This window comes from Vigna umbellata, chromosome 1, assembly GCF_029865625.1.
Source record: "Vigna umbellata cultivar VRB3 chromosome 1, Vumbellata_1.0, whole genome shotgun sequence".
Lineage (NCBI taxonomy): Eukaryota > Viridiplantae > Streptophyta > Magnoliopsida > Fabales > Fabaceae > Vigna > Vigna umbellata.
Genome location: NC_142165.1, coordinates 52123070 through 52138544, shown reverse-complemented (window position 1 = coordinate 52138544; position 15475 = coordinate 52123070). Strand labels below are relative to the sequence as shown.

General features: G+C 30.5%; 1 protein-coding gene and 1 long non-coding RNA gene across 6 annotated transcripts; one reads left to right on the top strand and one right to left on the bottom strand.

The window, feature by feature from the left end:
• Positions 1 to 226: 226 nt before the first annotated feature.
• On the bottom strand, positions 227 to 9035 carry LOC124837570 (bifunctional 3-dehydroquinate dehydratase/shikimate dehydrogenase, chloroplastic-like). 5 transcript variants are annotated; one of them, XM_088103721.1, is made up of 12 exons: positions 8588 to 9035; positions 8283 to 8500; positions 3786 to 3891; positions 3444 to 3671; positions 2954 to 3300; positions 2798 to 2861; positions 2597 to 2705; positions 2351 to 2494; positions 1510 to 1658; positions 1116 to 1278; positions 969 to 1013; positions 227 to 710 (listed from the first exon to the last, which is right to left on the bottom strand). In XM_088103721.1, the coding sequence occupies exons 1-11, from the start codon at positions 8606 to 8608 to the stop codon at positions 973 to 975; spliced, it is 1590 nt and encodes a 529-aa protein (XP_087959847.1). In that variant the 5' UTR covers positions 8609 to 9035; the 3' UTR covers positions 227 to 710; positions 969 to 972. The 5 variants fall into 5 exon arrangements, with proteins under 5 accessions (XP_087959847.1, XP_087959848.1, XP_087959844.1 ...); XM_088103722.1 differs by having other exon boundaries at positions 3453 to 3671; positions 8588 to 9032; XM_088103718.1 differs by having other exon boundaries at positions 8283 to 8608.
• On the top strand, positions 8244 to 12372 carry LOC148205716 (uncharacterized). Its single transcript, XR_015783323.1, has 4 exons — positions 8244 to 8383; positions 8452 to 8621; positions 11532 to 11639; positions 11755 to 12372. It is a non-coding gene; the product is annotated as an uncharacterized LOC148205716 (long non-coding RNA).
• Positions 12373 to 15475: the final 3103 nt, after the last annotated feature.

The following is a 15475-nucleotide window of genomic DNA, read 5'->3' as shown; positions in this document are numbered from 1 at the left end:
AGTTAACTAATAGTAATTGTCACGCCATTTGGCCTTATCTTACCACGTATTTTAAAAATTGACAGCTCATTGAATATTGACTAAGGTGATCATTACGCCGTTAATCGCCGTTAGTGAAAATGACCAAATTGAACAGTTTTTACAAATTAATAGACCACTTTGAACGCTAAAAAAACTTGAGAACCATTTTAAACAAGAACCATTTTAAACAAGAACCAAAGCAGATATTAAACCAATATTATTCTATTTCTTTAATGGAAATGCTTAATGTATTGAGGACCATGGAATTTCATAAAAACAGTACAATATAATGCACTAATGAAATTGGTTCTCAAAAGAAAGACCAAGAGGGACAAAGATAAATGCCAACCACACTTCCCTCTCTCACTAAACCGTTATTACATTAATACTAGCGAATACTCTACTCATAGCCCTTCAAGTTTGTGCTTGTGCTATTGGATCATGTGCCTTTTCCTCTTATCTTGCTTTTCATGTCTTCCACCACGTGTCCATCTGTGGTTATTCCCTTTAATCCCACTCGTAAGTCAACTTCCTGGGCTGTTGGATCCATTTTCCTTACAAATAACCGTATTATTTTTCGGTATCCCACAACGTGTCTCAATTGCACAAATCGTCACCACCTCTCCACCAACAGCTCAACAACACATTCACCAAAGTTTTTGGGGACTCCACACCACAACACATGTAATCTGCGCACGGGAAATTCTTCACGAAGGAGACAATTCAAATAAAACCAAAAGGGTAGGAATGGAATTAAAAGAAATAATGAGGTGTAGGAAGAAATTGCCTAACCTGATTGTTAATCTCATTATTACTTTAACAACATTATTCTTAATTATGGCCGAGATTATGTTTACTAAATGGGATGGCAACATATTATTCCGTACATATACAATCAAATAAATACAAGATTTAAAATTCAATTGGATAAGGAATGACTTGCAAACCTCATTAATAGTCTTTCATAATTTGTCTAAAGAGCTTCTTTGGTGCTGCAAATTCAAAATACCATGAAAGAAATACAAGATTTCAAAATCAAATGGATCAGTTAATACATGAAACTCTCTTCAATTAAATTTTTACATTCAGCTTACCAGGCAATCCAGTGAAATTCTCAAACTGCCCATATGCTTGCCCTATGAACATCTCAAATCCTGTCACAATGGTGACTCCTGCTTCTTCTGCTTCTTTCAACAGTCTAGTCATCTTGGGTGTGTACACAACATCAAAAACTAGAGAGTAATGTTTCAAAGCATGCTGCATAAAAAACAAAAGGGAAGTTATCATATTGGTCATAATTTTTGTGAGATCAAGAAATGAAATAAGCATTTTCAGACACCAATAAACATATTTCATCTGAATAGAAAACCAACTTCATCAACAAATGGAAGAAGATATGATTGGCAATAACATATCCAATTGAAAACTTACACCAGCAATATTTCAAGGTCCTAATTGGTATGGCACATCTACATTACAGGAGCAAACCTTAGAAATAGGCGTCTCGTCAACTTTTGGTATCATTCCAATTGATGTTGTGTTTGCAAGAATCATACCATCCTCCGAATGGAAATTATCCAAATCAGCAAGGGGCAAAGCTTCTCCTCCAATTGCATCAGCAAGTTCTTTGGCCCGATCTGTATATAAACAGTGCAGTAGTACATATGTAATATGTCATTAAATATGTTTCAAATTGACAGGAAATAATAGTTGTGATTGTTTCTGCTAAAAAAGCTACACATTTAATGTAAGTACTGATGTTGGAAGCTTATCCAAACGTAAAGAATGTTGTGATTGTTTCTGCTAAAAAAGCTACACATTCTTGTTAGAGGACCAAGCAACATCACACCATAAACAATGTTGTTTCGTAAGTACTGATGTTTGAAGGTTATCCACACGTAAAATGAAAATTTGGGACCATAGAAAATACCATTTGAAGAAAGGAACTCTGAAAGGAAAAAGCACAATAGTGTATACAACGTAAACAAAAGAGGAAAACTGAGACAGGTTTGACATTAGCATTAACTAAATCCAAGTTTTCTTAAACTCGCTATCAAGATATCAGGAGAAATATAACCCAAAAGAAAAACAACTGATGCTTCAAAAAACTGATTTTGTACCCAAAACTTGAACACCATATAACTTTTTACTAAAATTGTTGTTCTCTTCTGTACCCAGAGACATTTCTCATCCAAAACAATATTAAGAATTGAGCACATTATCAGTTATCTCCTACATAGGATGTTTTGTCAGAAACATCCGAGAAGTAACTTTGAAAGTTTAACACGCTTTAACTTTAAGAAAGGAAAAAGCAAATCATGAAGTTTACCGTAGGTACGATTCGCAATCACAACCCTTGCTCCTTTCTCTTTCGCACCATAAGCAACTGCTTTCCCAGCACCACCAGCCCCAATTACAACAAACAGCTTACCGGCTAATGGAGAAACAGCTGTGCTACTACCATTATGTTTACCTGGCCAAGAAGTAATTGAAGCACAAACACACAACATCTTGAGAATAACAGTTACCAAGAACAATGATTGAACATTGGTTAGCTACTGAAGATGACAACTACCTCGTAACCCATCCTCAATTGCAGAAATAGCACCAACGTAGTCTGTGTTATACCCAATTAATTTCCCATCAGTTGGTCTTCTGATAATGCAATTCACAGCCCCTATAGACTGTGCTCACAACCAATTGGAAGAATTTAGATAAACGAAATAAAATCATTTCCAATTATCAATCCAAAATTGTGAATAGTAAATCATTTTACCTTAGCCACTGGATCAACTTCATCACATAACTTAACTGCCGTCTCCTTGTGAGGAATGGTAACACTGATATACAAATGTTAAATATCAATTTCTATTTCGAAAATCATCTAACGATAGATTATATAAATTGAAAATTTCTTATAAGAAGTTGGAACCTGAATCCCATAAAATCTGTAGAAGAGTAAGTCCTGAGAAAATTGGCAATGTCATCCACCAATAGAATTATATAAACACCGTTAAAACCAACTGACTTGAAGGCTTCATTCAGTAACATGGGCGATTTACTGTGACTGACAGGCTTTCCAATAAGCCCATATACTTTTGTATCAGGTGCCAGAGCTCTGAAATTGTATAGATGCAATAGATCCTTAAGTGAAGGTTGACCAGGAGCTGAAACTACTCCTGACTCAAGGGTGCCAAAAGTCAGATATCCACCAAATTTCGCACAAAGTACACGAGAAATCAACCCCCTATCATCCATAACAATTCCAATCAACGGAACCTGTAAATTAGAACAGTAGTTATCTTTACAATAACACAAATTAAAGTCAGTAAGGGATAAAATCAACAATGAGGTTTAGAAAAGTTGAAAAAATGTGCATATGGGGTTAAAATTTCTTGTTAAATTTCCATTTCTAGACATACACGCCTTACTTGAGAATGCACCATTATTTGAAACATGCGTGCCACATCGGCAATGTCCACAGCAGTTGTTGCAATTTTCACAATGTCTGCTCCCGTTGCTTGTATTCTTGCTACAAGGTTGCTCAAATCCTCAGTTGAAGGAGTAAGTTCAAAGTTATGAGATGAAACAATGACCCTGGTTTGATTGTATGTCTTCCCACGTATAGAGTCATAGAACTTATGCGCCACCTTTAGAGATATATGACATTTAGGAAATGTTTCATCTAAGTTTCATAGTTCAAACATTATATAATCTGGATTTCATCAAATGGGGTACAACATTAAACGGAAGCGAAAAACAACCTTAAGTTCAACGTCGATGTAATCAGCTCCCAACTCCATTGCTACCCTTAGTGCGTCCAACCGTTTGTTTTCGTCGCCATCATACATACCACCCTCCCATTTGGGCCTTAGAAAAGCATTGAATTTTCATCATTCAAAGAGATAAAATCTTCCGATTTCAAATCACATCATAGCTAATGGTCAATAGATTCAAAATATTTCAATCTGATAAATTTAAATAAGACTCGTCCATCCAAAAAGCTTTAAAACATTGTAATTATTTCTCTATCAATTCTGCATATAGCTCGTTTCGGTCAATATAAATTTTTCAACTTTACTCTTCAATTTTTTTTCGTGTGAATAACTTCGTATTTGAATTACTCGTATGGGAGAAAAATAAGTTGATTGACTTGTATATTCTATTATGGTTATGTTCTTTGTAGAAAGAACAACGGTTTTGAAGTGTTATATGTTATTATCATTTGTAGGTGTTTTGTTTTTGTTTTCGTTATTATAATAATAAATAATTAAAGTTAATAAATAAAAGGATTATATTCTATTTCACCTTACTTAAAATTTTATTTTATTTTTTCTTACTTTTTTTTATTTCCTCACTTTTTCATGTCCAAATTAAATACTACGTTGGATAGATTGTTGCCATTTTTTACTTCACATTTCAACGCGAAGCATTTCTTGGGTGAGGCTGACCATAGTCTCTTTGCTAAACTAGTAAAAGGTATAATAATAATTCATATAGAGACTAAGTTGATTCAGAAATAGAATAATTTCACTTTTTCTTGAGAAAAAAATAAAACTAAATCATTTACGAAAGGGAAAATATGTATTATTCAAGCAGCTCATTTATACCATTTTATATAAGATACACCTTTTTATAAGCATTTATTATTTTTAATTAAATAATTTTATCTTTTATTAAACAAAAGTATTTCTTTTATTTAATTAAATATGTAGTCCTTCAATTTCATAACTTCTTTATTTAAAGATAATTATATAACTTTTTTACATAAAAAAGAAGAAGAACCGCATACATTTTTTTAAACATTTTTACAAAATTATATCTTTTAAATATTGTGTATTAATATTTATTAAAAATATTTTTCTAATAAATACTTGTATTTAGAAAAGAATAACAAGTTTTATGATACATGTTATGATAAAACATATTAAAGAGTAATAATAAAATTTACGGTTAGAGTAAAGTGTGTTTTAGAATTGATAGTAGGATTAAAATGGTAAGATTTGATTATTTTAATATTAAAAATTTAAAATATAAATATAGATTTTATAAATGAATTTTATTATTTAAAAACATACATTCTTTTTAAAAACTTTTTTCTTAGAACTCTTTTTCTTCTTTTTAAGTTTTTCATCTTCCATTCATTTATTTGAAGATCGAAGACGACTCGAGTTATTTTTGGACGAGCTCTTCATTTATGTTTGATTAATTTATCCAATAAAGTAAGTTGGTTTTCTATCCTTTTTTTTATATGTTCTTCATGTGTATGTAAATCATCTTGGTTCGCATGTAGTGTTCAAATCTTTACGAGTCTCTACTAATCAGTGGTTATAATGGTATGCTATAATCGTTTTTGTGTTATTCCTAAGAATAGATAGGACATTTTGTGGGCTTGAAGGGATTTTGGATTCCTTAGAGCAATTGTATTTGTCTTCCAGGGAAACTAATTACACATTTTTATGTGATTGATACCTTGTAATGGCTAATTGTATGATAATTTGCTTGCATGATTAAGCTATGTGATGAAAAATTAGGGTTGGACTTAGATTTGAGTTTTGATTTGGCTTATTTCAATTGATGAAATTGAAATGTTGTCTAATTGGTATTGCAAATCATATTGTTTGAATTAGTGAATGTTGTGTAATTCAAATTTGGTATGTTTTGACATCTGTGTTTACTATTGGACTAAATTTGCAAGGTTTGAATGACATAAATCTGCAAAATTATGTAGACTTGTTGGACGAGAATATACTTGCTAGGCGAAGCCAAAGTTAAAAAGCTACTAAGTTGGTGGTCGCTGGGCAAGAATATACTCGTTAGGCAAAGTCAAAGTTAAAGAGTGATTGACTTGGTGGTCGTTCGGAAAAAATATACTCGTTGGACAAAACCAAAGTCAGAGAAATTACTAACTTGATATATAGTAATTGGACGAGACAAGTCTTATTGAGTGACTTTTGGAAAAACTTAAGTTTATGAGTTCTGGTGATTATTTTGATGGGCGAACTATCTGGTCATTGGGCGAGTGAGCTTTTGACACTACTCGTTAAGCGAGCATATATTCTTGCTAAGCAAAATTACAAAGCCTGGCTTTGTTGTTTTTATATGTTCTATTTTGATAAGTTTTATATATGATATTGTGAATGTTAAAAATGATAGTTGATTTATGATGTTTATTTGAGAATTGTTGATAGATTTATAGATAAATATGCATGCGAATAATGATGTATGAAATGGTGATGATGATGAGCTTGTTAATGGATATGAGTGTTCTACGTTATTAGCGTAATTCCAAGAATCTCATGGAAATATTCTATAATGACATTTCTTTAGTGTATATATTGATATGGGTTTAGTATTTGGAGTTATCTTGTTGCTCTAATAACCATCAAATCTCAAGTAGAGAATGATAGGGTATGTGGTGAGAAGTACATGAGGTCCTAGCTTAGGAGTTTTACCTTGATCAAAGATGTTAACAGATTAACCTTGTGTGTGATAGGATAAAACTCATTGACAATGGCTCTCAGAGCAGTAATGACCACCACAAGTGCATAACTTGCTAGAATCTGATATCAATAAATATATATATATATATATATATATATATATATATATATATATATATATTCACATCATTAAATCTAGTTTGAGTCTTTTTATGTGATATGGTTGTTGTTATGAATGAATTATGTGTGATAACATCTTTATTCCTATTTTATGAATTTTTTTTTACATTAATTTACTATTTCTTTTGTGTTGTTTTGTTTTTGTGTTTTTTTTTTCTTTGTAATGAACACCATAAATGAACAGATGATAAGGTAGCAGTTAATCCGGATTAAGGTTATGCAACAATTTAGTTATTAAATGGATCTAGTTGTATTTAATTCTTTTTTTTAAGAACTTTACTGTTTTTTCTTTTCTTTGTTGTGTGGATCTCTCAGTTGCATAAAAATATTATATATATTTTTATATTTTATTTATTCTAATAACTTTAAATATTTTAAATGATTTGTTCTTAAATATTAAATATATAATATTTGTTTTAATAGGCGTATACTATTAATATAATGTTAAGTTTAATACATCATTTAAATATTTAGTATTTGATACTAAACAACATGTAGTAAAATTCAGGTTGCTTAGATATTTTTTTCATAAATTATTAAAAAAATAAAAATCAATCTTTTCATAAGCTAAACTTCGTTTATGTATTTCTAGAAATTCTCTTATGTAACTTTTATACATTTTTATTTTTAAATTATATATAAGTTAAGTTTAGTTTACAGAAAACTTCACTTTGTTTTTTCCATTTTATAAATACTTGCGAGAAAACTTGTTGGAAAGATACTGAATCATATATTTTAGAGATTTTGTTAAACCTAAAATTTTAAAAATATTTTGACTGAAATTATTTTAATTTAATTCTAAAATATTCTTGCTGCACAATGGTATTTACATTTGAATTTTAATTTTCTTTTGCTGTTAAATAGAGTAAAAAGCGAATCCAAAGTTAAAATCAATGTGTGGTCCAAGCAAAAATTTGTTAGAAGGAGGGTGCAATTATACAAGCATAATAATTTTAAAATAAGAATTTTATTTTCTTATATATCGAAAAAAGTTATATATTGTTTTAGTTTTATATAATTCATATTTCTAGGTGTCATTTATCCCCTTATTTTTTATTTAATAATAACATATTTATTAAAATACAAATAAAAAAGATTATGAAATAGGAATAATGTTTTAAATTATTAAAAGATAAATATATTTTTATGCATAAAAACTTGAATTATTTAATTTAAAGTCTCCAAGTTAATTAATAACGAAATTAGTCTTCAATATGATATTTTGTCTTAAAATAGGCATTTATTTCTCTTCTATTATTAATAAAAATACTTTTATACTCTTATTTTTTTTATAATTATATTTACCCTTTTTACAATTATATTTACTTGTTTAAAAAATCATATGCAATAATAAAAAGTAGTCAATATAGTTATTAATTTATTTTTATAAGACAATTTATAATTAAATATAACATCATTTTAATATTACGAGGGAGGTGAACGTTTAAAAATAGTCCGTTTAAAAATAGTCCATTCAAAAATAAAACCGATTTAAGTCTCATCTTATAAACAGATACATATATTAAGAAAAGAGGATCTGAGACAAAAAATAAATGCAAATTTTCCTTTTTCTTATTTTCTTGAACTAACACACAGAAATTGTGAATGATGAGAAAACAGAGAGAAAGGAATTTCAACCTGTATGTGAACAACAATGGCAACGGACGGTGGTGAATGAGAGTGTTAATATCTTGAAAGGGATCGAAGGTGTTCAACGAGTCCAATCGAAGTTCGACGAGGTCTGCACCTTCAGCTTTGGCTTTGTGCATATCGATCTTCATTTTTTCAACTGATTCCGCTATTACAGGGACGCAGATTAAGGTTGCATTCTTCCTACTTACTGATGGAGCCGTGATCTGAAGAATGCAATGCAAAAGCAAACAAAAATTAGGGTTGGAATTGAAGCAGGAAAGAGAAACGAGGAAGATAAGAGAGTGAGTTACGAGAACGTTGGGAGAATCCATCTGAAAAATTGAGGTGAGAATGGAATTTTGGAAGAGTTATTTTGTTTTGTTATTGTTAGGATAGACTTCGCAGCACATGTGTTACTGTGCTTAGCCAATCAAACTGATTTGTTTATCCTTTTCTTTATTTTTTTTTCATCAAAAAACAACCATGGGTGAAAAAGACTAACATATCCAAAAGATATTTGTGGACTCATGAATAAGTTGGATGAAAATATTGATTTCATTTTACAGAGATGCGATGATCTGAAAAGCTTTATAGTACAATGCATTCAATAATATAGTCCTTTTGCATTCTTGATTGAAATGCTGGGACAAGATTAATTAATAAGAAGACAATCCATATTAATATTCATTTAATATACATTGGATAAAATAGTTATAAGAAATTAAATTTTTTATATTTTTTTAAAGGGTTAAACATGTTTTTAGTTCCTATACGCGTTTTTTGTTTTAGTCCTTTTTCAAAAAGTAAGTTACATTTTAGTCCTCCTTCTTAAGGAAACTTTGATTTTAGTCCTCCAAAACTAACACCGTTAAAAACGAGCTGATGTGGCTAACTGTAGATTGACACAATTTTTTTTTTGTTAGAGTTTATTAGTTTTTCTTCCTCTCTCCCTCGTCTCTTCCTTCAATCCCAAAATACAAAACAGTAAAATCTTCCGGTCAAGCTTTTCTCTCGCATCTCCCATCACCGGTCAGACAACCACCATCATCAAAACCACAAACGCCAGCCCCGAGAGAAGAACCCACACCGATACTAGAGGAAAAGAAAGGAACACTTTCTTCAGTCCAGCCATGTTACTACATAACATGTATATACAAGAAAGGCATCACGTTAAAATAAATAGTGAACGGTAAATCAAGTATTACCTCTATTTTTTTCAACTCAGCTTCAAGAGCTGCCATCTTTTTGCTTTCCCAAGCAGCAATTGCTGAGAAATGTTTTTCAGCTCTGTTAACAGACCAAATGATTTCTCGAATTTAGGTGAGTTTGTATTGGAAATTTGTAAAAGGGATCAATGGCATATCATCATCATGGTCTACATAGCACAAAATCATAATATCCTACAGACTTTGGAAGGCATAAGTGTGTGTTAGGGAAATAGTCATATGTTTCCTTTCATGTTAAGAAACTAGTTAAGTTTAAGCATTATCAGATTGTTTTTGTCTAAGATATAAATGTAATAATATATTCTGTAAAATCAACTGTAACATTTTAGTTTGGCCAAACAATAAGCTAAATGTTATAACTTCTGCATTTTGCAATGACGTGATTTTTAACTTTGCAATGAGTTCTAAACACATTTAGTTTTAACTTTTAGAAATGAAGAATAACCTTTCTTTGAGGCATATACATAAACTGATAAAGTGCATAAAAGTATTATTACCTGTTGTCTGCTTTGGCCTTTTCACTCTCTTCCCATGCCTTCACATAGGACAACTTTTTCCCTTTAACTACTTCAGCCAGAGTGACATCTGTTCATAACATAAGTGAATAGCTTAGAAATCAATAAACGTCATCCAGAAAAAAGTGATTGGTGAATTCTCTTACACATTCAACGGGACAGAGATCTTCATCTTCATCAGATAACCCATCTTTATATTCATGAGCAACTCTTATCCTACTAGAAAATAATGTGTGTCTGATTTTCACTAGAGGTTCAACTTTTGTCTGACCAAGACATAGTTTGTCATGCCTGTCCCTAGCAACTAAGCTGAAAACTACCTGGGAAATTCTACACTTAACTGATTTTTGTATGTCTACTCTAACACTGGCAAAGGACTTGCTAATCTGCCCAGGAATGACAACCTGCGGCATATTTTCGTATTCTGCTCGCGTTGGCAATGGCTTTGGCGGAGAATGGCATTGGGTCCCAGAAGAGTCCTTTGGTATCGGTGTGGGTTCTTCTCTCGGGACTGGCGTTTATGGTTTTGATGATGGTGGTTGTCTGACCGGTGATGGGAGATGCGAGAGAAAAGCTTGACCGGAAGATTTTACTGTTTTGTGTTTTGGGATTGAAGGAAGAGACGAGGGAGAGAGAGGAAGAAAAGCTGATAAACTCTGACAAAAAAAAATTGTGTCAGTCTACCGTTAGCCACATCAGCTAGTTTTTAACGGTATTAGTTTTGGAGGACTAAAATCAAAGTTTCCTTAAGAAGGAGGACTAAAATGTACCTTACTTTGAAAGAGGGACTAAAACCAAAAACGCTTGATAGTATAGGGACTAAAAACATATTTAACCCTTTTTTAAAAGATAAATAAATAAATAGAAATAATATCAAATGTAAAAAATATGTATTAAAATATAATTTATCTCTTTATAGAGCATAAACATTCCATGTTGACATCATATGACTATGATACATAAAGTTATCACCGTATTAATAAAAAAGACAATCATAATCGTTGCATAATCAATTATCACCCTTTGTAGTTTATGTAGTTTGTTGTGTATTAGTAAATTATTTAAAATTTTGTTTGAATAATTCTGGTTATGATTATGTACATTATAAGATTAATTTATGTTATTTATTTATTCTGTCACTAATTTAAGTATTGTTATCAACATGCGTGATGTTGTTGTTCGAATTTAAAAAAAAAGTAATTTATGAAAAATGATGGTGTCATACTTTTAAGAGTTTAGATTGACACAATTTACAAAGAATATTTATCAATTGTTCATGAATGAATGAAGAAGGTAAGAGTTATTCTCCTTCCTTTTTCTTTTATATTTCCAAATGTAACCCTCTTAGAGAATCTTTCCTTTGTCCATTTCATATTTATAAATCTTTTACCCCTTTCTTTACTCTCCTCTTTGTCCCATTTCATTTTTGAAACTCTACACCCTTTTTCTTTCTCTCTCTATTGGTGCTTCTCCCTTCCTCCCCTCCTCCTTCACTTTGACCATTTCTTTTTAAGGTCATCAAGTCAGGCATTTCCGACATAGAAAACTACTACTCAGCCACACTCACCATCACCGCCTCCATCGATTCACATCGCCATATCAACCCCCAACTCTCTCGCCAGGTTAGCACCCGTTTTCAATTTTCATTTAATGTTAACTTGTTCCCGTGTTTTTTCTTTGTGGCATTTTGAAGGCAATTCGAATGTTTTGTTAAATGTGGGATTTTTTTGGAACAAGTTATGAGGGCGGGGTGCCGGAGAGAGGCGGTGGGGTTGGAGGAGGAGAATAGGGCGTTGATGGAGATGCGGATTCAGCCCCTGTGGTTGCGGTTGGAGTAGAGGGTGTCGATCGAGTCGAAGCTGATTCAATAATTTTTGTTGTATGGGTTGGTTTACTGTGATGTTGTGGGTTATGAGGGGTGTTTGTTTCTGGGATCAGCGTTCATGATGTTGAGGCGAGGTTGTAGTAGCGGGTGGCGACAGAGATTGGGCATATGGGTGGCGCACAGGGAAGTGCGGTTGAGAGGGCTGCGGTTGATGGGAAGTCGTACATGGAGTTGTGGTTCGTCTTCGTCGCACGTGGAGCTGTGTTCGTCTTCACTACACGTGGAGTTGCGGTTTTTCTTCTCTGCACTTGGAGTTGCGGTTCGTCTTCTCCACATTTGGAGGTGCGGGTAGTTGGAATTGGGGTTTAGGGTTTTTTTATTGCTTTTCTTTTTTCTTTGTTATATTTAATTAAATTTTTATTTGATTTGTTTTAAATTTAGAGTTTGTATTTTAGATATTATATATTATTTAGTATTTTTGATATTTATTTTTAATATTAAATTTGTTTAAAAAATATATGTATGAAATATTATTTTAGTATATTAAATTTAATTTTGTTAATAAGATGAGGTGCATACAACAACTAAAATATAGAGTTAAGGATTGTTGATGGTTAAAAAATTATTATTTTATTAAATAAAGAAGTGCATTGGTGAGATGTAGAGAGCAACGTTTAGAAGGTAAATATGATCAAGTACATGTCCCATATGATTTTTATTATCAACCCTAATTAGTATTTATTTTACTATTAATTTAATAAATTACATAATTAGTAGTATATTTATTTATTAAAGAGACCTATATAATTCATATGCCTATAAAGTTCTTTTCCAAAAGAAAACTTGTAAATTTAAGAAATTATACTTCATACAAAATTAATTTAGAGTTCTTTTATTCTAATAATATGATCATGGATTTGTTAAAAGATGATTTAGTGAAGCAAAATTGTCTCTTTCCTTTTGTGAGGCTAAGAAAATCATCAACAAACTTTATCTTAACTATACCAAAATATATGCATGTTCAGATGACTCAATGTTATATTTAAGAGATGATGAAAAATATTTTCAAACATTATGATACATTTAGATGAAACCCAGAGAAGGAAAAAAAGCAACTTGCAAAAGTTTTGTGTTACTTTCCATTGAAATCAAAATTGTAAATATTGTTTATGTGTTGTAAGACTGCAAAGCATATGAGATTGCATTCTTTAGAGAACAAGGACGAGTTTATAAGGCATTCAATGGATGATGAGGCATGGAAGACATTTAGTTTAATGCATCATGAGTTTGCTTCAAATCCTCAAAATGTTGGCTTAGGCCTTACTAGTGATGATTTTAATTCTTTTGGCACTATGAGTTCTACTTAGAGTATTTGATCAGTGTTTTTAATTCCATAAAATCTTCCACCTTAGATATATATGAAGCACACTTCATTGATCCTATCCATGATCATTCTAGGCAAGTAGATGCCTAAAAATAATATTAATGTGTACTTACAATCCCTTGTGGATGAGTTATATGAGTTATGGAGTGATGGTTTGGAGACCTTTGATTTTTTATTAAATGAAAAATGTAGAATGTGAATAGCACTTATATGAACTGGCCTTAGTATTTTATCTAGTTGGAACACACACATGTTTAGCTTGCCTTACTTGTAACCTTGATGTAGAACATTGTCATCTTCCTCATAGTTAGAAGTGGTGCTTTATGGGACATTGTCGCTTTTTAATTAGAAACCATAGATTTAGATTGAATCATGTTCACTTTGATGGAAGCACTGAAGAACTAAATCCGCCATTAAAATTATCAGGATCTGACATCTTTAGGCAAATGTAAAATATTAATGTTACATTTGAGAGAGGAATACATTTGGGTGGTAGAGGAAAAATATGTAGATAAGAAGTTTAACAATTTAATAAAAGAAACATTTTCTTTGAACTTCCATATTGGGAGTCTAATTTGTTACGCCAAAATTTAGATTTTATGTATATTGAACAAAATGTATTTGATAATATGATATATACTTTGTTGAATGAAAAGCCTAAATCCAAAGATAATCTTAATGTTAGGAAAGATTTAAAGGAAATTGACATAAGATAGAATCTTTGGTCAGATGATAACGGAAGATATCACCTTGTTTTGTTTCCACTAACTTGTGATACCAAAAAGTTGTTTCTCAAAACTTTGAAAAATGTTTTAACACCAGATGGTCACTCAAATAACATTTCTAGATGTGTTGAAGAGGTGCAACATAAAATATCAAGACTATAAAGTCACGATTACTATATTATTATAAAGCAATTACTATCGTTGGTAATACATAATTTGTTACCAAACCATGTCATTACAACCTTGGTGGAGTGTTGCTCATTCTTTAAAGTCCTTTGTAGTAAAAACTTAAATATACCGTAACTTAAAATGTTTCAAAATCGCATCGTGGTTACACTTTGCCAGTTAAAAATGTTATCCCCACTATCATTCTTCACCATCCGAGAGACAAGATAAGATAGCTAAATAGAAAGAAAACAACCCCAATTTTCCAACTAAGAAAAGTCAAGCATAATACACACCTCACATTTTATTGCCACTGTTTCAACTAAATCTACTATTTCAACTAAATCTACTACTTCAACAAATACGACTTCATTTGAAATTTTAAATTTTAATAGTTTAATTTTTAATTTATTTTAGTCCATATAATTAGTTTTACTTAATTGAAATATTTAATTAGTAATTTGATCTTAATATTTTTCTTTTAACTCAATTAAGTTTTTGTATTTTTTTATAAGAACTCTATTTTTTTATAAGGAGATAATGTGATAACTTTTCGTTAACATTCCTTACAAATCTTAAAAAGAATATAAAAAACTTAATCGATTTTATATATTTATCTTCGACAATGTAATAGACAATAATAAGAATTTTAGGTATGTGATAATATGAAGTAAACAATATGAGATTTGAAGGAACGATCTTAACGAAATTGTGTTACTAAAAAGGAAGGAATTAAAGAGAAAAAATAATGTTTAAACTCACATATAATCATCTCATAACCATGTCAACATTGATATCTGAAAAAAAAATCACATTATCTTTATTAAAACAATATAAGAACTTAATGTTATAATAAAAATAAAATTTTACATTATCAAAATCTAAAATGAAAAGTTTGATATTATTTTACTAACAAAATTTACCAACAATAAATATATTAATAATAGAATTATTAATTACTGATATATTAATTATAAATTCTAATTTACTCACAGTACAATAAATTTATTATCAATAAATTTACTTTTATTCACAAATTTGGTTCCATAAATAAAAATTTGTTGATAATTATAAACATTTTAAAATTAAAACTCAATCGAATAAAAATAAATTTAGAAACTAAAACAAAGAAAAAACTTAAATATAGAAAAACAAGCTACTAATTAATTCTTTAACAAATTTATACATGAGATTAGTTGATATAAACATGATAGGTATTTCGTAATTTATTTAAAACTCAGTTATTATTTACTTTTGTTATATTTTATATTTTAATATGTTTTCTAATGATTAACAAAACAGTGAAGACAACGATTAAATTAAGAATGTTTAATCTTATTGTGCAAATGAAACGACGAG